This window comes from Physella acuta, unplaced genomic scaffold, assembly GCF_028476545.2.
Source record: "Physella acuta isolate Inbredline_101_S28 unplaced genomic scaffold, ASM2847654v3 ptg000878l, whole genome shotgun sequence".
NCBI lineage: Eukaryota > Metazoa > Mollusca > Gastropoda > Physidae > Physella > Physella acuta.
Window position 1 is genome coordinate 540016 of NW_026732395.1, and position 20925 is coordinate 560940.

Consider the following 20925-nt stretch of genomic DNA (forward strand, 5'->3'; position numbering starts at 1 on the left):
GAGCAGTTTTTAACCCAACAGGATCCGAACAACGCGGCATCAAATCGCATCAAGTCAGACTCTTGTAACCACTTCAGCCAATGAAGTGGTTACACGTCTGACTTGATGCATGGAGGGCGAGGCGATTTGGTATCGCGTGGAATGGTAGGTTCGGGTCCCGTTGGGTTAAAACTCCTCCGTCTCTACTTTGACTATATTCTGTCTCTCTGTCTACCCTTGGGGTTGAAATATCGTTTTCTGTTTGTATTTTTTAGCAGCAACGCCTGCTTCCATCCCCTTTACACGTTTAATCAACCACAACCTGACGTTATTGTGTTTTATTTTCAATGTATTCAGACATAAATTATTGTATTTTGGGCCATTTAGAAAGAACTAAAATGATATTTATTTTACCGTATATTCTGTAGAGGAACTGCTTGTGTCTCTCTTCCGTCTACGGGCAATAATGCCACAGGACACTGATACTGTGTCCACAGTACAAGGAGTGTCTTGTGAACACATAGCACTGAATACACTGCGAGAAACAGCTTTAACAAACTTGTCCTTGATGTCAGCGCTATCAGTAGAACACGTTCCAGTGTAGTAGTAAAACCGAAGATCGGTTGTTACAGAAACTACTTTTCGTCTATCTGTTAAACGTGAAATATAACATTAAAGTTAATAGACAGATAATTCAAAATAAGCTGTCTTGCCTTAAAAATAATAATTTAATTTCAGTTTTTAGTTTACAACTTACAACAAGTTAAAGTAATGAGACAACATTACATTCCGACCAAATTTAATAAGCATACTCTGTTTTATCTTAAAATGTATAAAATAGCTAGCAATGTGAATTCGACCAACCGACACAATCCCGTGTTGTTTCTGTAGGTGACCAGGTACCATTGCTCTTCGCACAGGAAAATTGAAAAGGATCTTGATAAGGGTAGGAATAGTTTTCATTGCACATCAAAATGCAAATTTCACTGCCACCACCAAGTAAATCACACGAAAGAGAACCATTTTTTGGGACTCTTAATTTACTGCAGGCCTTTACTGTAAATATTATAAAGGTGTTCATACGGTAAATGTGACTACGTAAGCCCGTTGTATTTCTAAATTATTTTATCGTACATTTACGGTTAGAGAAAATATTTAACTGTACAAATATGACAGTATAGTTAGTAGACTTACGCTCGCAAATTGGACGGGAGTTTCCTTCCATTTTCCATTGTACACTATTGTTGCCATCTACTTTCCCGCATCTGATCTGGGTGGGGCCAGTTATCGGGTTCCCATTCATGCAAGATAAGTCGCAGGAAGACCCAAACACATATTGATCAGAGCAGTTATACCCAATCAGATTTTTTCCTGACGTATCGATGTTGGGGGCGTCACATGATATAGCTTTGGGTATTATTTTTGAAAAGAAAAGAGTTAAAAATCAATAACCAGGGGAGCGTGGTAAGAAGTGGAACAGAGCATTATTTTAGTCATTTTGGACACAAAATTTCAATGTGCCCAGAAAAAAAAAACACTCAGCCGTTCATTATATAACATTAAGTTCTCATTTTAACGGAATGGTTTCATGTTAACGGTCAAGTGCGAAGTCTTTACTTTATGTATTTAAACCATCTCTTGATGTAATAATTTTCCTAAATTACTAAATAGACATCGGTATACTACTAAAAGAGAGAAGTTTGTATATTTTATTATTTTTTTTTGTCTATTTATTTAGATGAAAGCATCTGCACTCTGTGTAGAACTGTAAATTACGTATTTATGTATTGAGTAATGTTCTTTTTCCCGAACTGTTAAACACACATTTACAGAAATTAAATAATTAATTTCATGTATAGTACTTTATTTTCACAAAAAATATAAACGTTCACAGGCTTATTGACGTCACTTGATTTATTTACTTATTTTCGCAACAAATATGGCGGCTTCCATAGAAGGCCTTGCTGGCAATTTAAAAGTTTAACGCATTATAATGCTAAATGCACAGTGCTAAATCACAATTGGTTCTAATTCATAAATATTAGTTAGACTTAATAATTTATTCAATTATTATTTAAATAAGGTTCTATCTCAGAAACTATTATAGAAAGATTTTTTAAAAAGATAAAAACATGTAAGCTGAGGTGTGACTTCTTTTTTTTTGTGACGCTGTGTGACAATTTGGGGGGGGGGGGAGATAAAGATCATCAACTAAACAGTTATCCAAGGATAACGGATAGTCAGGCATATTATAATTAACAGACATAACGCAAGTACATTAGAAAAACAGCAAAGCCTCATGCTGACGAAAGAGGTATCTATGGTGTTGTTATAAGTGTTTTGAAATGAGAAAGCGTTAGCCTTATGGCAGACAGTCGTTGACTCTCCCCGTTTGCACTGCATTGCTTTGTCGCTAAGCATGGACAACCGATGGGCTTCGTTTTGCAAGAAGAATCAGAGTTGTATGTGTTCCTTTGCTCTACCGTATGCTTCAGTTTTACCACTGAAATTGCAAGAAGCCTACCATACCAGATGGTAGTTGTCAGAAACATAAAATTCACTCTGCCTTGGTAAAACAAAAGAAAAAGCAAAGCAAGTGGGGCAAGCGTTGATAGAGTTTGACACAAAAAGTATAAAAAGTTTTTATGTTGGATGTATTTTGAGTAAGATAGACGAAGTGGAGGATTATGAAGTAGCATACATCAAAAAGAAGCATGTCCTTAAAAATGACAGTAGATTAATATTTGTAAGAGCCTTTCTGAAAATTTAAGTTATCAGATGAACCGATAATTGCAGTTGTTTTTTTCGCATCTCAAATCGTTGTTCCACTTCTCACCACTCTCTCCTATACAGAAAATATAGGCTTTTGTTAAAGGTATTAGGGCAATAAACGTCTGTAGCAAGAATGTTTACACAAACGCTATCTCTTTTATGATCAGGAATAGGATTGGTTCGTGCGAGAACTAAAATACGATCTCTACTTACTCTTGACTACAACAAAGAATGAACATTTTGATTGAAGACCCTGTGTGTCGGTCGCAGTGACCGTTACTTTAGTGGACCCCAGTGCGAAGATAGCTCGGGATACCGGCTCTGAATTTACTATGACACCATCGCCTGAATTGTCAACAGCTACTGGCAGTGTAAAATTAACGTATGTGGGCTGTCCAACTTCAGAGGCAATAACTTCAAGGTCACGAGGACATCCATTGGGAAATGTTGGTGGCTGAGTATCTGTAAATAATTGATTAAATAATATCGATTATAAAATAAAGATTAAACTTTGTGATACACACACAACCACTTACCCAGCAACATGAATACCACTCGACAGGCCATTCACCAAACAATACACGAAATACAACACAGTAGAAATATTTAGAAGAGATTGAAAGGGAGTAGAAAAGAATGGTATTGATTGGAGAGTACTTTAGTAGAGATGAGAGTAGATGTAGTGATCTTTTAACTATCACTATGGTCCATGATTTTGTTTAAAAGAGTGCGATAAGCGGTGAGTAAAGAGAGTTACTGTAGTCGTTCACTAACTCTATACCAAGTCGTCAGCCGGCGCCACGACAGGATGCTATTTGGCGCCCCGGGCCTTCACGTGAGCGCTATGGCGCATACGTTCGTTTAAGTGAGTGCAATAGACTATGGATAAGTTGGGGTATTACAGTCGTTTACTAAGTTAAATCAGGCGGTTCCACCGGCGCCCCGGCAGGGTGCAATTTTGGAGCTTTTGGCGCCTCGGAATAGACTGTGAGCACCATGCGTTTATACTTTCATTTAAGTTTTTGTTTATGTTCTGTGTTATTATTTGCGTTTAGGTTTGCGTTTTTGTTTGAGTTTGTGTTTTCTTTTGTAATTGCGTTAGTTTTTGCGTTTTTGTTTGTGTTTAAATTTGCTTTTGCGTTTGCTTTTGTGTTTGTGTTTGCGTTTTTGTTTGGGTATGTGTTTTTGTTTAGGTTTGTGTTTGCGTTTTATTGTGGATTTGTGTTTGTGTTTGCGTTATGTTTGTGTTTGTTTTTGTTTTGCATTTGGTTGATTATGGTTAAGATTAATTAGAAAAGTAATGTATTTCCTAATGTAATATATTGGGATTTGTGAGGTCAGGGGAACTCACTCTTCTTGTATTAGTTATATTTATAATGTTGTTATTGAGTGATGTCCCTTGTATTTATCTATTGTTACTTCCTGTTCCGGTCTCCATCATGTTAGCGAAGGCCAATAAAATATATATACAAACAGCATGGCTTCTCGTCAGTGTATTATAATAGAACAACTCCAATCTACCTCAATTGGCGACGAGGATAAATGATCCACTAGAAAGAGCACCTACTTACTCAAAAAGAGGTTTGCTAGAGCATATTGGCTAAGTATTTCTAGGATAATGGCGCTGTATGGCCAAATAAAAGAATTTGATTCGAATGATGAAACCATTCAGGATTATCTAGATAGGTTAAGTTTTTACCTTGAAGCAAACGACGTGACGATAGAAGCCAAAAAGAGAGCTGTTTTGTTAACAGTCATAGGGCCTCAACAATTTAGGCTACTAAAGGACTTATGCGCACCAGCTAGTCTAACTACCAAGAGCTTTAACGAGCTGAGCAAATTGCTAACAGACCACCATGCGCCTACCCCATCAAAGTTTCTATGTCGAGCTAGATTTGACGGTAGGACTCGTCAACCAAACGAGTCAATATCAGAATATGTTGCTGCTTTACGTCATCTAAGTAAATTTTGTGAATTCGGCGATACGCTGTCTGACAGACTATGTGAAAAGTTTGTGACAGGTGTAAACAGCCCTGATATTCAAAGAAAGTTGCTGCTCGAGTCAGATCTAACATTAGAAAAAGCAATACAACTTGCAACTTCATTCCAGCAGCCATCCGATGCGGCAAAATCTCTAACGCCTTCAGAGATCCATGCAGTAAACAGCAGGTTAGTCAACAAACACCAACCCCATCAGAGCATTTCAACTTATGCTAAACATCCTGCACGTTCAAATCCTAGATCTAAATCTAGTAATAATTATCAAAAATGTCATCGATGCAAGGGTCCCCATGCATCTCATCGATGCAAGTTCAAGTTGGCAACTTGTTATAAGTGCAGAAAGCAAGGTCACATTGCCAAGGCCTGCTTTGCAAAGTCTTCGTCTGTTGCTAAATCTAGCCAGTCAAGACAGTACCGCAACCAAAGGCAGTACTATGTTAACTCTCACCAAGACTACCTAACCCAACCAATGAACCACTCTACCAGTGAAAATGCTCAAACTGATTCGCAGCCGGATTTCAACCTATTCTCTGTGAAATCAATAAGTCATGCTCCCATCAATGTACCAGTTTATATCAACGGTAAGAGCATCAGCTTCCAACTTGACACTGGAGCATCGCTAACTGTCATCACAAAGAAGGACTATGACGCTGTCACAGGAGGATCAGTGCCTCTACAACCATGTCACAAGTGTCTAACAACATAACCTGGTGACAATGTTCCGGTAATAGGAGAGTGTATGGTTCATGTAAGTTATAATGGTCAAAGTGTTAAACTTCCTCTTCTTGTGGTTGAAGGAAATGGACCACCATTACTAGGTAGGAACTGGTTAAGTGATCTTAAGTTAAATTGGGAGAGTATATGTTCATTGAACAATGCAAGAGAATCTAGTCTTACTTCAATAGATAAAGTTATATCTGAAAATAAATGTGTTTTTGGTAATCCTGGATTACTAAATGATAGAACAGTGAAGATAAGCATTAAAGACACAAATCCAAGATACTGCAAAGCTAGAGTTCCACCTTATGCAATGAGGAATAAAATTGAAAATGAGCTAAGTAGATTGGAATCTAATGGCATCATAAAGAAGGTAGACTATTCAGATTGGGCAACGCCCATTGTGCCAGTGTTAAAGAAGGATGGTTCTGTAAGAATTTGTGGAGACTATAAAGCTACACTGAATAAGCAAATAGAGCTAAATAGGTACCCTATTCCTAACATTGAGGAAATTTCTTTGAATTTGGCAGGAGGAGACAAATTCACTGAATTAGACTTTAGTCATGCTTACACTCAACTACAACTGCATCCAGATTCAAAAGTCTATACGACAATAAACACACATAAAGGACTCTACCAATATGAAAGGCTATGTTTTGGTATATCATCCAGCCCTGGAATTTTCCAAGCTGTCATGGACAGTATTTTTAAGGACATTCCAAATGTTTGTGTTTACTTTGACAATGTGTACATAACTGGTAAGAATGACACTGAACATCTTAAAACACTTGATAAAGTCTTGAAAATAGTTGGTGAAAAAGGTTTAAAGATAAACAAAGATAAATGTCAATTCATGCTGACAGAAATTAGTTTTCTTGGTTATATATTAAGCAAGCAAGGTCTCAGACCTCAACCTGAGAAAACAAAAGCCATTAAAGAAGCACCAAAACCTGAAAATACCCAACAACTAAGAGCTTTTTTGGGCTTGATAAATTACTATGCGAAGTTCATAGGGAATCTGTCTGGTAAACTATCACCACTGTACAAGCTGCTACAGAAAAATGCAACTTGGCACTGGGGTAAACAACAAGATGCTGCTTTTAATACAGCAAAAGAAGCTTTGTCTTCTGACACCTTACTAACTCACTATGACCCAGGGAAAAGACTTATATTAACATGTGATGCTTCACCAGATGGTGTAGGAGCAGTCTTGTCCCACATGGATGAGAAGGGTGACAGACCCATTGCTTTTGCCAGTAGATCTTTGAACCAGGCTGAGAAAAATTATTCTCAGTTAGATAGGGAAGGCTTAGGCATCATTTTTGGTGTTAAGAAATTTCATAAGTTTCTGTTTGGTAGGAAGTTCACCATCTTTACAGATCATAAACCATTGCTAGGTTTATTTGGAGAAAACAAAACCCTACCTGAGCATGCCTCACCAAGAATTCAAAGATGGGCTATCACACTAGCCGCATACAATTATGAATTGAAATACAAACCTGGATCTGAGAATAGTGCAGATAGTCTTAGTAGATTACCTTTAAAAAACCAAAGCCTTAGTTATGTACCAGAAGATGTATTTGTTCTTTTCACTATCATGGATAACTCCAATATATATGTGAATGATGTTAAGAGAGAAACACAAAAAGATGAGTGCTTAATAAAAGTATATGAGCACTGTAAGAATGGTTGGCCTGAAGAGTCTGTGAATGATGACTTAAGGCCATGTAAAATAAGAAAAATGGAATTAAGTCTAAAAGATGGAGAAGATGCAGTCCATTATCAGTCAGAGTTGCCTAAACAAAGTATTTGTAACTTAATAAATGATTATGGTGATATGGCAATTTCAAATGCTTTTAAAGAGAATACATTAGTAAGAAGGAATGTGATCATCAAACAACTTTGCTAACATCATTAGCACTTACAGAAACTATAAGGGTAACATCAAAAGAAAAAAGATTTTTGCCATTTAATACACCCACTTCAAATACTGGATCACAGTTGCAAATTGATATGGTCCAGGATAGTACTTTTAAACAGTATTTTTGGTTACCAACAAGCACTATCAGATTACCTGAGAAAATTGATCAATCAAAGAAATCTATGTCAGTTAAGGATCTGAATAATAGCATAATACTTTCAGATGCCAATTCAAAAATAGTTCCATTAAATCATGACAAAACATCCATTGAAGAGAATTTGGATATAATGATAATGTATATCTCAGAAATTATGGGAGAAGGGAAAAATGGATACCAGGTCAAATTGTTCAATGTACAGGACCTGTGTCTTATAAAGTAAAAACAAATGATGGACTTATTGTCCGTAGACATGCAGACCAGTTAAAAATAACTTGTGCAGATAATAAGTGTGAATCTATCAATCCCACCAAATCTGATCAGTTCACACCAACTCAGTTTGTTCCACAACCAAGTTCTGTTGATATGAGTGAACCAAGTTGTCTGGAGTCAGAAAATGTAAATTCTGGAATTAATGATTTAAATCCTAGACCTCCTGAGATAGAGAATCCATATGGTCAGAATCTTGAGTCACCAAATCAAAAGCCACTGAGAAGGTCAAGCAGGACAATCAAAGTCCCAAATAAGTTAGACCTATGATTTTAAAGGTCAAAAGGACTTTGACATCATTGTTTTGTATCTTGATTATGTTGTAACATATTGTGCATTGTTTGTAAAGATGTAATCTACCATAGTGTTCATGTTACAATATAATTGGTGATTTTAGGATACTGTCAATTGTTCTATTGAGAGATGTGTTGTGTTTACTAAGGGTAAAGGGATGTAATATATTGGGATTTGTGAGGTCAGGGGAACTCACTCTTCTTGTATTAGTTATATTTATAATGTTGTTATTGAGTGATGTCCCTTGTATTTATCTATTGTTACTTCCTGTTCCGGTCTCCATCATGTTAGCGAAGGCCAATAAAATATATATACAAACAGCATGGCTTCTCGTCAGTGTATTATAATAGAACAACTCCAATCTACCTCACCTAAACCTTAGAATTTCTAGGTATATGCTGCTTAATAAACACACAAGTCATGGTATTTGCAAAAAGGTTTTCATAGAGGCCAGTGCATGGCCTGGTCAGGACGGCTAGTGAATAAACGGGTATAAACGCAAACATTTTTAGTCGTAGCCTATGCGATGTCAACTTCATTTAGAATAAGTTGATAAAAAGTGAAAAAAAAACAAATTAAAAAATCGTTATATAAGCTCAGTTGTATTCTTTAAGTAGCCTACACACAATCAATCACCTTTACAGTATCCTCCTTGTGTCCATTCTACCAGAATGGTACACAGAATTGTAGTTGGTGTTACGCGCTGGAAGCCTGGGTCACAGTTTAGGGTACAGACGTCTTTGTACTTCGTTCCCGAAAGACACGTGTAATTTCCGTATGCAACATAAGAGGGTGATCCGCATTCTCGTGCTTAGAAAACCATTGAAAATCATGGGTAAAATACTTTAGTTTAAATACATAAGCAAATTATAAAACTCTGATTGCAATTTTATTACTAAATACAAAATGTAGATTTACAAAATCAGACTAAATGATATAGTTAATGTACATTAAAATTCCAACTAGCTTGTTAGTAGGTAAAAGACATATACATGTACTTTTTTTCTAAAAATGGGAAACTATCTAAATGAGGTTTGAAACCATCTACAAAATCTTACGAAAAGTATTGAATAGTTAAGTGCATACTCTAACCCAGCGACTCAAATCTGAAACGTTTTCTCTTTTAACTTCTGTTTTTTTAATAGTATCAATACGTTTTACATGTTAAGTATACAATTAGTGTACTTACATGTGCACGTTGGTTTCGATCCATTCCACGTTTTGTTTTCTTGACACGTCTGTGAATCAGCTCCGACCAACAGATAACCATCGTTACACACAGAAGTACACACGGAACCGTAGGCGTTGCTATGGGAACAGCTAACATAAGCATGTTCATCGGGTTCGTAGGGCGGACATCTTTTGACTGTTAAAAAAAGAATTTTAAAAACACTAATTTATACAGATTTCACGAAAACTGTTTATATTAAAATAGTATTAATTATATTATTTTGCTCTTTTAAATAACGTGAAGCGTTTGGTATAATAGATTGACACTCGCCGCCTATGTCTGACTATCATTGTTACTGAGAACAAACAAACAAATCCAAATCTTTAATTAAGAGAAAGTACCAATCATTTTAGAAGTCAATATTTACTAAATATCTTTATGAACACAGTTTTAGGAATTAATTCTGTAAGTATTAAAATGTTTATGACTTTACTAGGGCATTCTCTACTCAATATATCGCTACTCAATATATATATATATATATATATATATATATATATATATATATATATATATATATATATATTGTAATTATATATGTATTTAAGAAATTTTATGCGTTAAGCCTATATTAGCCAAATTGTACACGATACATATTATAGCATAAAACTTCAATGACGTTCTCTTCGCGTGAATTAGATCAAATAATTGCCTACACGAGTCACACACAAAAACAAAATACAAATTTACGAAAAATATTCACCTATGACAGAAATAGTTTTTGTACACCGCCCAATGTTTTTTTGCTTGTCTTCAGCTGTAAACGTGACCGGGGTGACGCCAATGTCAAAGAATGCCCCTGATTGTATGTCACTTTCAACTGGATAACTAAAGTTAGAGTTGTCTACCGCTGTTACTGGAGGCCATTGTACTTGAACTTTTGAAAGTTTTGGCCCAGCATATACTTCAATCTTTTGCGCACCACAATTCAGTACTGGAGGCTCAATATCTAAAAAAATATAATAGCCGAAATAAGGGAACCCCTTTAGATCTGCCACTTTGAGTATCACAACCTTTCACAGCACATATTGCCATTTTGAATGCGGACATGTACACCGCGATGGCGTATGTTTACATACTGAACGATCCGTGACGTCATATGCAAGGACTCTATTATTTACTTACGCCCACGTAAGACCAGCAGCCATTGCCGCACCTTCTACTGATTGCCTTGACCAGCCCACTTTTCTCTCCCCTAGGGGATACCAATCTACTTCTTGCTTTGCGACTGTAGCCTCTTCCCTTCTCATGAAATGCCCGAATAATCACCGTAGGGGGCTTTAATGTAAATGTCTGTTGGTTGTTGCCTTGTTGTTTGCAGCATCTCTTACCTAAATATCTTAAGGATCTCTCGTAAACATCTATTTGTGAACGACTGTTGCCTATCTGTATTTGATTTAGTAATCTCCGGGTCTCAGTCATAAAGCAATACTGCCTTAACAGTTGCGTTGAAGATTCTTATTCTGCTCTAGAGTGACAAGGCTGTGAAATTCTTAATCGGGGTGTAGTACGCTGAAGGCACATCTGGCCTTGTTGATACCGCTTTTTATATTCGTGTCTACTCCCTAATCCTTTATTTTACCTAATTTTTAGGTGCCTACTATGTCAGATCTATCTCCTTCCAAAATATCAAGTTTTTGTCGCATCTGCAAGTGGTTGGTCTAAGCACTTTTGAAAATGTATAGTTCGTATGAGGCCGCTGGCAGTCTAAGTCAGTTTTCGATCACTTTAAACTCGAATTTTGAGGAGGCTTTAATTTTTTTCGTTAACATGATAGTACAGAAAACGTTGTCCAGAACTATTTTCTTACAACTTACCTGCAAGTACCCAATCTAATAGGAGTGAGGAAAATATAAACAAACAAACAATAGATATAGAATCATAAAGGTATTTAAAACTTTTTTATTATAATTTTCAAGTTTTAAACAAATCTCTAAATTTGGTAATCTTATTGACTTCTTTTACGAAACCCATGAGAAAATTGTTTTATTAAATGTTAGTTTTGTAATATTAACTTATATAACTTAATAAAGCCTGAGATTTAATAAATATAAAAAGCGTTATGACAAAAATACTTGTGTTAGTTAAAAAATATTACCTCTGCATATGCCGGGTACTGTCCATGACCTATTTGCAAGACATCTAATGGTGTCAGTTCTATCCACGACATAACCGGTTTCGCAGGTGAGGATACATTTAGACATATATGGGTAGCCTCCAAGACAACCGGTAAATTTACCGTTTTCTACTATTGGTGGTGCAGCACATGCTATAGCTATTTTTTTTAAAGAAACATTAAAAAGTAAAGGTCCTTTTTTGCATTTTATTTTATTATATTATAAAACATTAATTATGTTAAAGCAATACGATGTCTTATCGGTATTTATTTATGTTAAAAATTTAAACCGTTTTCTAACGAAAGTATTATTACAATTAAAATTTCTAACACAAAAATATTTCGAAATATGTGTGTTAAAATATAAATCAAAACACAATAAAGGATAAAGTGTTAACCTTGGCAGCTGGGTTTCGGTACAACAGACCATTGTTGGTTTTCATTACACTGAGCATTAGAAGATCCGCTAATTTCGTGTCCATCATCACATGTATATCTACACTCAGATCCGAATATATTAATATACTGTGGAGGCTGACATAAGACCTTCCCGTACCATATGTATGAGTACTCTATCGAACATCTCCTGACTTAGATATATGGCAAGCGTATCAAAAATCAAAGTTAACCCGTACAAAAAGGCAGTTTAATTTTTTTTAATGAATAACTCTTACCTATAACACGAAATGTTGTGCTGCAGGTATCCATACCTCCTCTATTATCTTTAGCCATGTACGAAACCGTATAAATACCTTCTCCGTGGTAAGTTCCAGGCAACTGGCCTTGTGTCTGAACAACACTATTACCATAAAAATATTCTTTGTTGAGGGGCAAAATTTTCATATTTATATATATAAATAAAGATATATAAATATATATATATATATAAATATAAATATATATATATATATATATATATATATATATATATATATATATATATATATATATATATATATATATATATATATATATATATATACAGGACATATACGACGAACTAGGCGGTCGCCTAGGTCGCCATCCAAAGGGGGTTGCAAAAATGTGTAATCTTCAATAATAAAAAGTACCTAATAATGAATAATTTTGATTACATTATATAAACTTAACACTTTCGGGTAATATACAAAAGCGTGGCGATCTATTTGCGCCCCTTCTTTAAATTATGCTTATATTTAGCTACTCGCTTTGGTGAAAATGCGCCCTAACCTCCCTCACTAGGAAAGATCGGGACGCTTTTTACCAGTCCGTTACCTTTTTATTTTGGTGTCAAGAAATTGATGCAGAAAACAAGTAAATAATGCCAAGTAGCAGTCAACTATCTCTATTTCGACTGTCTATGATTAAGTAATGAAATTTTTTTTTGTAATATTATCACCGCGTTTGGCGCACCCTTTCAAACGGCGCCTATGCAATTTTTATAGGGCTAAGTCTCATTTTCACTCACTTTGAAATAGAAATCTCGTAAGCCAGTGAGAGATTTAGATTTTCAAACAAAATTAATTGTTGGCACCACAAGACCCTAAAAAGAATTAATATTCTAATACACACACACACATAGGTGTGAGTGTGCGTGTATGTATATATCTATATATATATATATATATATAAAGGAAAGTGGTCAAGTGCCCAATAGGTCACTTCCCGGGGCCGCATGTGCTTCAAATTTGGCAGGATCATGCCTTGGGGCAATAGAACACGAGGGCCGGTGCCGGTTGGCCGCAAAGTAAACGGAGAAGGAGTCAAAACTGACCTCGACTGACCGGCGCCTTATATGGGCTATATTACGAAAAAAACTTGTGCCCAACTACCCCCCTTTGATATTTTGTCAGGTGGTAGAAGAACGAAAAGGGGTGTCAGAAAAAACCCGCCATATCCGGGAAAATTCTGGAAATGGGTCAGAACTGTCCAGTCGTATTTCCCTACATAATCTTTGTATTTTATGGAAAAAACAGAAGGTAATTTCAACAACGATTTTAGGGTGCTTAACCTCTGTACATCAGGCTTATTTTTTGCATGCTCATAGATAAATGAACATGTCATATGGAAAATTCGTCCGTTTGACTAAAAGCCCTCGATGAAGGCTTAAAAGTAACCGCGAGTGAAATTATCTTTATATGAGTTATATTACGGAAGAATCTTTGCCGAACGACCCCCCCCCCTCCCCTTGATATATTTTCATGTGGTTGAAGAACGCCTAGGGGTGTCAGAAAAAACTCGCTATATCCGAGAATATTATGGAAATGGATCAAAACTGACCAGTCGTATTTCCCTATATAATCTTTGTTTTTTATGGGAAAAACAGTGGGTAATTTCAATACCGATTTTAGGGTGCTTAACTTCTGTACATCAGGGTTATTTTTTGCATGCTCATAGGTAAATGGTAATGCCGTGTGGAAAAACTGTCCGCTTGACTCAAAGCTCTCGATGAGGGCTAAAAATTAACCACGAGTGAAATTATACTTATATAAGCTATATATAGAAAAAAAATTCCCACGCAAGAACCCTTTGAAAACTCTTGGAGATATACAACTGTCCCAGGGAGCACGAAAAAAATTGCGCTACCCTCGGGAAAATTCCGGAACAATGTTTTAACTGACCAAAAGCCATATTTCATATTTAAAATGCCTTTACAGCGCGGGTTAGTCCTTGAACCTAATTTTTATCACTTCTAACTCATGAGCATTATATTAAAAAGAGCTTCGTGTATCTTGTGAAATAGATTTTACCTTACTTTATCGCCGTCTGGATCTCTGGCTTCAGGTGCTTTCCATGAAACCAAAATTGACAACTCGCTCCTCGGCGTATACAATGGTGAAGCTATTGTTGGACAGCTTATTGTTGGATTTCGGTTAGGTGGTGGGCCTAAATACAAAATTTCAGATTAGCAACATATATTCGTCTAGAGACGCTAACATTTTAATGATATTTCCTGGTTCGCCTGTATTCAAGTGCTTTTCTCTTACTACTTTCTCGCGTACGAAGTATAGAGGAAGTATTTTATAATAGTGCAAAAAATCGAAATCGAGGTTTTCACAAATCTGCAAGTTTTACCCCTCCTTGAGTTGGAAAAACTGCATAGCGGGTAAGGGGTATTACTAGAATCAATGGTAAAACTGCAACAGGTGACCCGAAGCACCCCAGGCTCCCATGTGAGCACTATGGCGTCTACGTTTGTTTTCAAAACTGCTATACACTAAAAACCGATGGGCAACAATAATCATTGACTATTTCAAATCAGACGCATCCTCCGGCACCCCTCGTGGTGTCGTTTGGCTCCTCGGGTTATCACGTGAGCGTTATATTGCATACGTTCGTTTTCAAAATTGCGATAGAACATGGATAAGGTGGATATGAATCATACGCGTCCGCCGGTGCCTCGTGTTATCCTGTGAACATTATATCGCCTACGTTAGTTTAGTTTTGACGAGCACCCAACAACGGACACACTAGTATATTAATGAAAATATGTGGGTTTGGTCTGGCGCCTACGTTCGATTTCAGCAGAGCGACAGACTAAGGATAAAATGGGATATTTTAGTCGTTCACTAAATTCATTCAGGCGCGTCTTTCGTTGTACAGTGCACCCTTCAATATTTACAAGGTCGCACACGACATTAAACTGAGTTAGGGGTCTTAGTTTATTCGACCTCACTATTACGGAGAGTAAATAACGAACACTCAAGGCTTTCACACGGCACGCCCAGAGGCGGTAGTGTGGGTAATTCCTTACCCCGACAAATATAATCCAAGAAATATACCGCAGGCATTGTGTTCATTCAAATAGCCAAGTTTTACAAACAAGGTCATACGTCTAAGAATGTAGGATTGGAAACGCATTGATTAAACACTCTTACAATATTGCGTCAGACTTTCTTCTGTTAACCCTAAAACTGTAAAATGTTATCTCCACTACATTCCCATACTGGCTTACGCGTTAAGGAACAAACAATGATTTTTTTAAATTTATAATCATGCTATCGAAATTCTAATAATTGTAAAACAATAATTTTCACATTACTTTTGTTAATGGCTTTAAAAAGTTTTTTTTTTAAAGTACGAAAAAAAAACCGCTTACTTTTACGCCGACAGAAAATAAAACATACTGTAAAGCCAACAATTAATCCAATAATTAGTAGCTCTATTCCTCGTTTCGATCTGTGATGACTATTAGAATCAGAATCTGTAACTATAAGTGATAGGCACACTGAATTATAAAAAAACAAATGTTATTATAGTTTTAAAATTAAATGAACATAAAAATATGAGAAAATTACAAAAAGAATACACATTCTAAAATTAGTACAAGTACAGGTACAGGTACAGGTGCAGGTGCAGGTGCAGGTACAGGTGCAGGTACAGGTGCATGTGCAGGTGCAGGTACAGGTGCTGGTACAGGTGCAGGTGCAGGTACAGGTGCAGGTGCAGGTACAGGTGCAGGTGCAGGTGCAGGTACAGGTACAGGTACAGGTACAGGTACAGGTACAGGTACAGGTACAAGTACAGGTACAGGTACAGGTACAGGTACAGGTACAGGTACAGGTACAGGTACAGGTACAGGTACAGGTACAGGTACAGGTACAGGTACAGGTACAGGTACAGGTACAGGTACAGGTACAGGTACAGGTACAGGTACAGGTACAGGTACAGGTACAGGTACAGGTACAGGTGTAGGTGCAGGTGCAGGTGCAGGTGCAGGTGTAGGTGTAGGTGTAGGTCTAGGTCTAGGTCTAGGTCTAGGTCTAGGTCTAGGTCTAGGTATAGGTCTAGGTATAGGTATAGGTCTAGGTCTAGGTCTAGGTATAGGTATAGGTATAGGTATAGGTATAGGTATAGGTATAGGTATAGGTATAGGTATAGGTATAGGTATAGGTATAGGTATAGGTATAGGTATAGGTATAGGTATAGGTATAGGTATAGGTATAGGTATAGGTATAGGTATAGGTATAGGTATAGGTATAGGTATAGGTATAGGTATAGGTATAGGTATAGGTATAGGTATAGGTATAGGTATAGGTATAGGTATAGGTATAGGTATAGGTATAGGTATAGGTATAGGTATAGGTATAGGTATAGGTATAGGTATAGGTATAGGTATAGGTATAGGTATAGGTATAGGAATAGGTATAGGTATAGGTATAGGTATAGGTATAGGTATAGGTATAGGTATAGGTATAGGTATAGGTATAGGTATAGGTATAGGTATAGGTATAGGTATAGGTATAGGTATAGGTATAGGTATAGGTATAGGTATAGGTATAGGTATAGGTATAGGTATAGGTATAGGTATAGGTATAGGTATAGGTATAGGTATAGGTATAGGTATAGGTATAGGTATAGGTATAGGTATAGGTATAGGTATAGGTACAGGTACAGGTACAGGTACAGGTACAGGTACAGGTACAGGTACAGGTACAGGTACAGGTACAGGTACAGGTACAGGTACAGGTACAGGTACAGGTACAGGTACAGGTACAGGTACAGGTACAGGTACAGGTACAGGTACAGGTACAGGTACAGGTACAGGTACAGGTACAGGTACAGGTACAGGTACAGGTACAGGTACAGGTACAGGTACAGGTACAGGTACAGGTACAGGTACAGGTACAGGTACAGGTACAGGAACAGGTACAGGTACAGGTACAGGTACAGGTACAGGTAAGGGTACAGGTACAGGTACAGGTACAGGTACAGGTACAGGTACAGGTACAGGTACAGGTACAGGTACAGGTACAGGTACAGGTACAGGTACAGGTACAGGTACAGGTACAGGTACAGGTACAGGTACAGGTACAGGTACAGGTACAGGTACAGGTACAGGTACAGGTACAGGTACAGGTACAGGTACGGGTACAGGTACGGGTACAGGTACGGGTACAGGTACGGGTACAGGTACGGGTACAGGTACGGGTACAGGTACGGGTACAGGTACGGGTACAGGTACAGGTACAGGTACAGGTACAGGTACAGGTACAGGTACAGGTACAGGTACAGGTACAGGTACAGGTACAGGTACAGGTACAGGTACAGGTACAGGTACAGGTACAGGTACAGGTACAGGTACAGGTACAGGTACAGGTACAGGTACAGGTACAGGTACAGGTATAGGTATAGGTATAGGTATAGGTATAGGTATAGGTATAGGTATAGGTATAGGTATAGGTATAGGTATAGGTATAGGTATAGGTATAGGTATAGGTATAGGTATAGGTATAGGTATAGGTATAGGTATAGGTATAGGTATAGGTATAGGTATAGGTATAGGTATAGGTATAGGTATAGGTATAGGTATAGGTATAGGTATAGGTATAGGTATAGGTATAGGTATAGGTATAGGTATAGGTATAGGTATAGGTATAGGTATAGGTATAGGTATAGGTATAGGTATAGGTATAGGTATAGGTATAGGTATAGGTATAGGTATAGGTATAGGTATAGGTATAGGTATAGGTATAGGTATAGGTATAGGTATAGGTATAGGTATAGGTATAGGTATAGGTATAGGTATAGGTATAGGTATAGGTATAGGTATAGGTATAGGTATAGGTATAGGTATAGGTATAGGTATAGGTATAGGTATAGGTATAGGTATAGGTATAGGTATAGGTATAGGTATAGGTATAGGTATAGGTATAGGTATAGGTATAGGTATAGGTATAGGTATAGGTATAGGTATAGGTATAGGTATAGGTATAGGTATAGGTATAGGTATAGGTCTAGGTATAGGTATAGGTATAGGTATAGGTCTAGGTATAGGTATAGGTATAGGTATAGGTATGCATTTTACGAGCAATTAACCATGCACATATAGATAGACATACTCCTACGCGAACACATACTTTTATGTGAATATTACAATTTATAATTTATATATCTATAAAGCGTTAGTATTTGTACATATTATATATTATACACACACTTACATATATATGTATGTATATATATATATATATATATATATATATATATATATATATATATATATATATAGATAGATATATATATAGATATAGATATATATATAGTTATATATAGTTATATATAGTTATATATAGTTATATATAGTTATATATAGTTATATATAGTTATATATAGTTATATATAGTTATAAATAGTTATATAGAGTTATATATAAATAGTTATATATTTTATTCATATTACAATGAATGTGCATACTATAATGTATACATGTATATTAGATAATATATGTATTTACTTGACATCCATTTTCCATGTATGCATTCAACTACTTTTGCTGTCGTGTTTCCATCTTTGTTATCATTAAGCTCACAAACTGATCCCTCTGGTAGGTATTTTCCATCTGTCTGCCCAATGTGTATTTTGTCTTCGTTTAGGTTTGTACATGACTCCGTGTTTATAATAGTCTCTTCTAAGCACGCAGTCTATAATCGATGGCAACAAAATAATGCAATTTTTTGGGAAAGTAATACATTATTTGCTAAGGGTATCTTTATTTTTATTCTACAGCTACTACCCTTCGTACTAGTTTATTGGACATGCCCAAGTTCACCCAGCTCTGATGTTTTCCTTCCTCATATTAGGGAAACCAAAGACGGGTTGGCATAGTAATTGCCATTTTATCTCACTGTGTAATGAGATAGATCACAATGCCATAAAGAAAAACTGCACTAATGATAAATTTCGCTAATTCAAGCTGTGAATGATTCCTATAATAGGCTTGAAAAGTCTATGTAAATCATGCAAAATTTTTAAAAACCTTCATATTTTTTGTGTTGAATATAAGCCATTAAAAAGCCGTTTACAATTATTTTATCAATTCATTTTTTTTTTTAAATGAACCTCAACACCTTTTTGAAGGCAACGGAAATGACCAGGGAGAGTAAAACAATGAAAGCTACAACAATTGTTTCCCAAAATAAATACACAAAAGTGGTCAATGGTATAGCCTAGTATTGTATTTAAATAAAATAATACTACATCTTCTATCACCAGAACACCCTTACTCTACTTAATCCAAATTAAAAATAAAAGTGTTAGCTAAATTACTATTATATTAAGTAAAGTAAAAGTTTCCCTTTCAAATCTGACGGTCTATGGGGCTAGTGAAGTGGAGTTCACTTGTTTCTGTGACCTCGGTTTATGAAGAGATAGTGTGGTCAGCACTATGCCCAGCCGCCTTTACTTTCCCTAACGTGAGTTAGGTTCCCATCAGAGTTTGGTGGACTCAGGGACCGTCTAGTGACTTGAACCGGATTCGAACTCGAGACTTACGGGTTAGCAGTCCAGCTCCCTACCGCTAGACCATTCCGTCCCATACTATTATATTACAAGTAATTATTTGTTTGACTAATTCTAGTCTTAATAAAACAGGAAGTCATATTGTACTTGTTATACAAATACAATAAAATATTCAATTTTGAATGACAAATATGCTATCTGGCAACAAACATTTGGAACCATCTTTTTTAAGTCTAATACGGCCGATGTTAATTGTATTCTGATGATCGGATTTAATAAAATTCTCCTTATCAAATAATATTGCTAAATGGTTCAAAGATCAAGCGTAACTTTTCTTTCAATTTCACAAGTGTACTGAATAAGTATGTTTTTCCACAAGCTTATATTCAAAATGCACAACTCATGTGTTTTTTATGTTCTTTTAGGAAAGGGTTGTGTAAAACAGGTCGCTGTTCTTTCCATGACAGATAATTCCATAACTAAAATTTAGAGGGACTTGAGCAACAGAAATCTACCTCGAAACTAACAAATTGTAAAATTATAAGCTTTTAAATCGATAACATCGAATACAAAACACATTAATTAAAAAGGAATGCGGCTAGCTTAGTTTATTAGCGCAAACTTCAATTTGCTAAACATTAGGTTGAAACAAAACACAAATCGTTAGTAACTAACCTCTTTGTGGGCGAGTTGTCCTTTTATGTCAACATCGCTTGCCAAACTGCATTTTGGTAAGAAAATGAATACTGAGAATAATAATAGTACTTCAACCTTCAACACAACAGCAACACTCCACGGCATTTTAATTTCCTTTCACCAACTAGAAAACGCAAAAGCATTGGACTATATATATATATATATCTATATATATATATATATATATATATATATATATATATATATATATATATATATATATATAATATTTACGTAAGGCAGTTCTTTTACTGAGGAATGTAGTTAATTTAGATTATTACAAAGCTGAAATTAGACTAACGAAGCATATCAATTTAGCTAACAGGCTTATTTTTAAACTACATGTATATTATAGTACCTTATGTACTACTTGCAACATGTACTAATTACCGTGACTCGACACTATGCTAACATTTCTTATTTTCAGTTTTTTATGGCAAATATAAGGTGTCCGCCTTCCGAAGGTCTAAAAAATATTTTAAAAGTGTGTAAATATTAATTCAAACGTAAGCATATTTACACAGGTGATTTTAAGCAAACACGGATGTTAC

General features: G+C 36.0%; 1 protein-coding gene across 1 annotated transcript; it reads right to left on the bottom strand.

Annotated features, from left to right (window-relative positions):
• Positions 1-384: 384 nt before the first annotated feature.
• On the bottom strand, positions 385-20697 carry LOC131952587 (sushi, von Willebrand factor type A, EGF and pentraxin domain-containing protein 1). The gene is made up of 15 exons (XM_059315332.1): positions 20676-20697; positions 20354-20498; positions 18675-18861; positions 15537-15647; positions 14188-14323; positions 12133-12257; positions 11857-12048; positions 11441-11617; positions 10046-10291; positions 9301-9477; positions 8748-8921; positions 2965-3213; positions 1174-1386; positions 844-1035; positions 385-629 (listed from the first exon to the last, which is right to left on the bottom strand). The coding sequence occupies exons 2-15, from the start codon at positions 20477-20479 to the stop codon at positions 385-387; spliced, it is 2550 nt and encodes an 849-aa protein (XP_059171315.1). The 5' UTR covers positions 20480-20498; positions 20676-20697.
• Between the last annotated feature and the right edge of the window lie 228 nt (positions 20698-20925).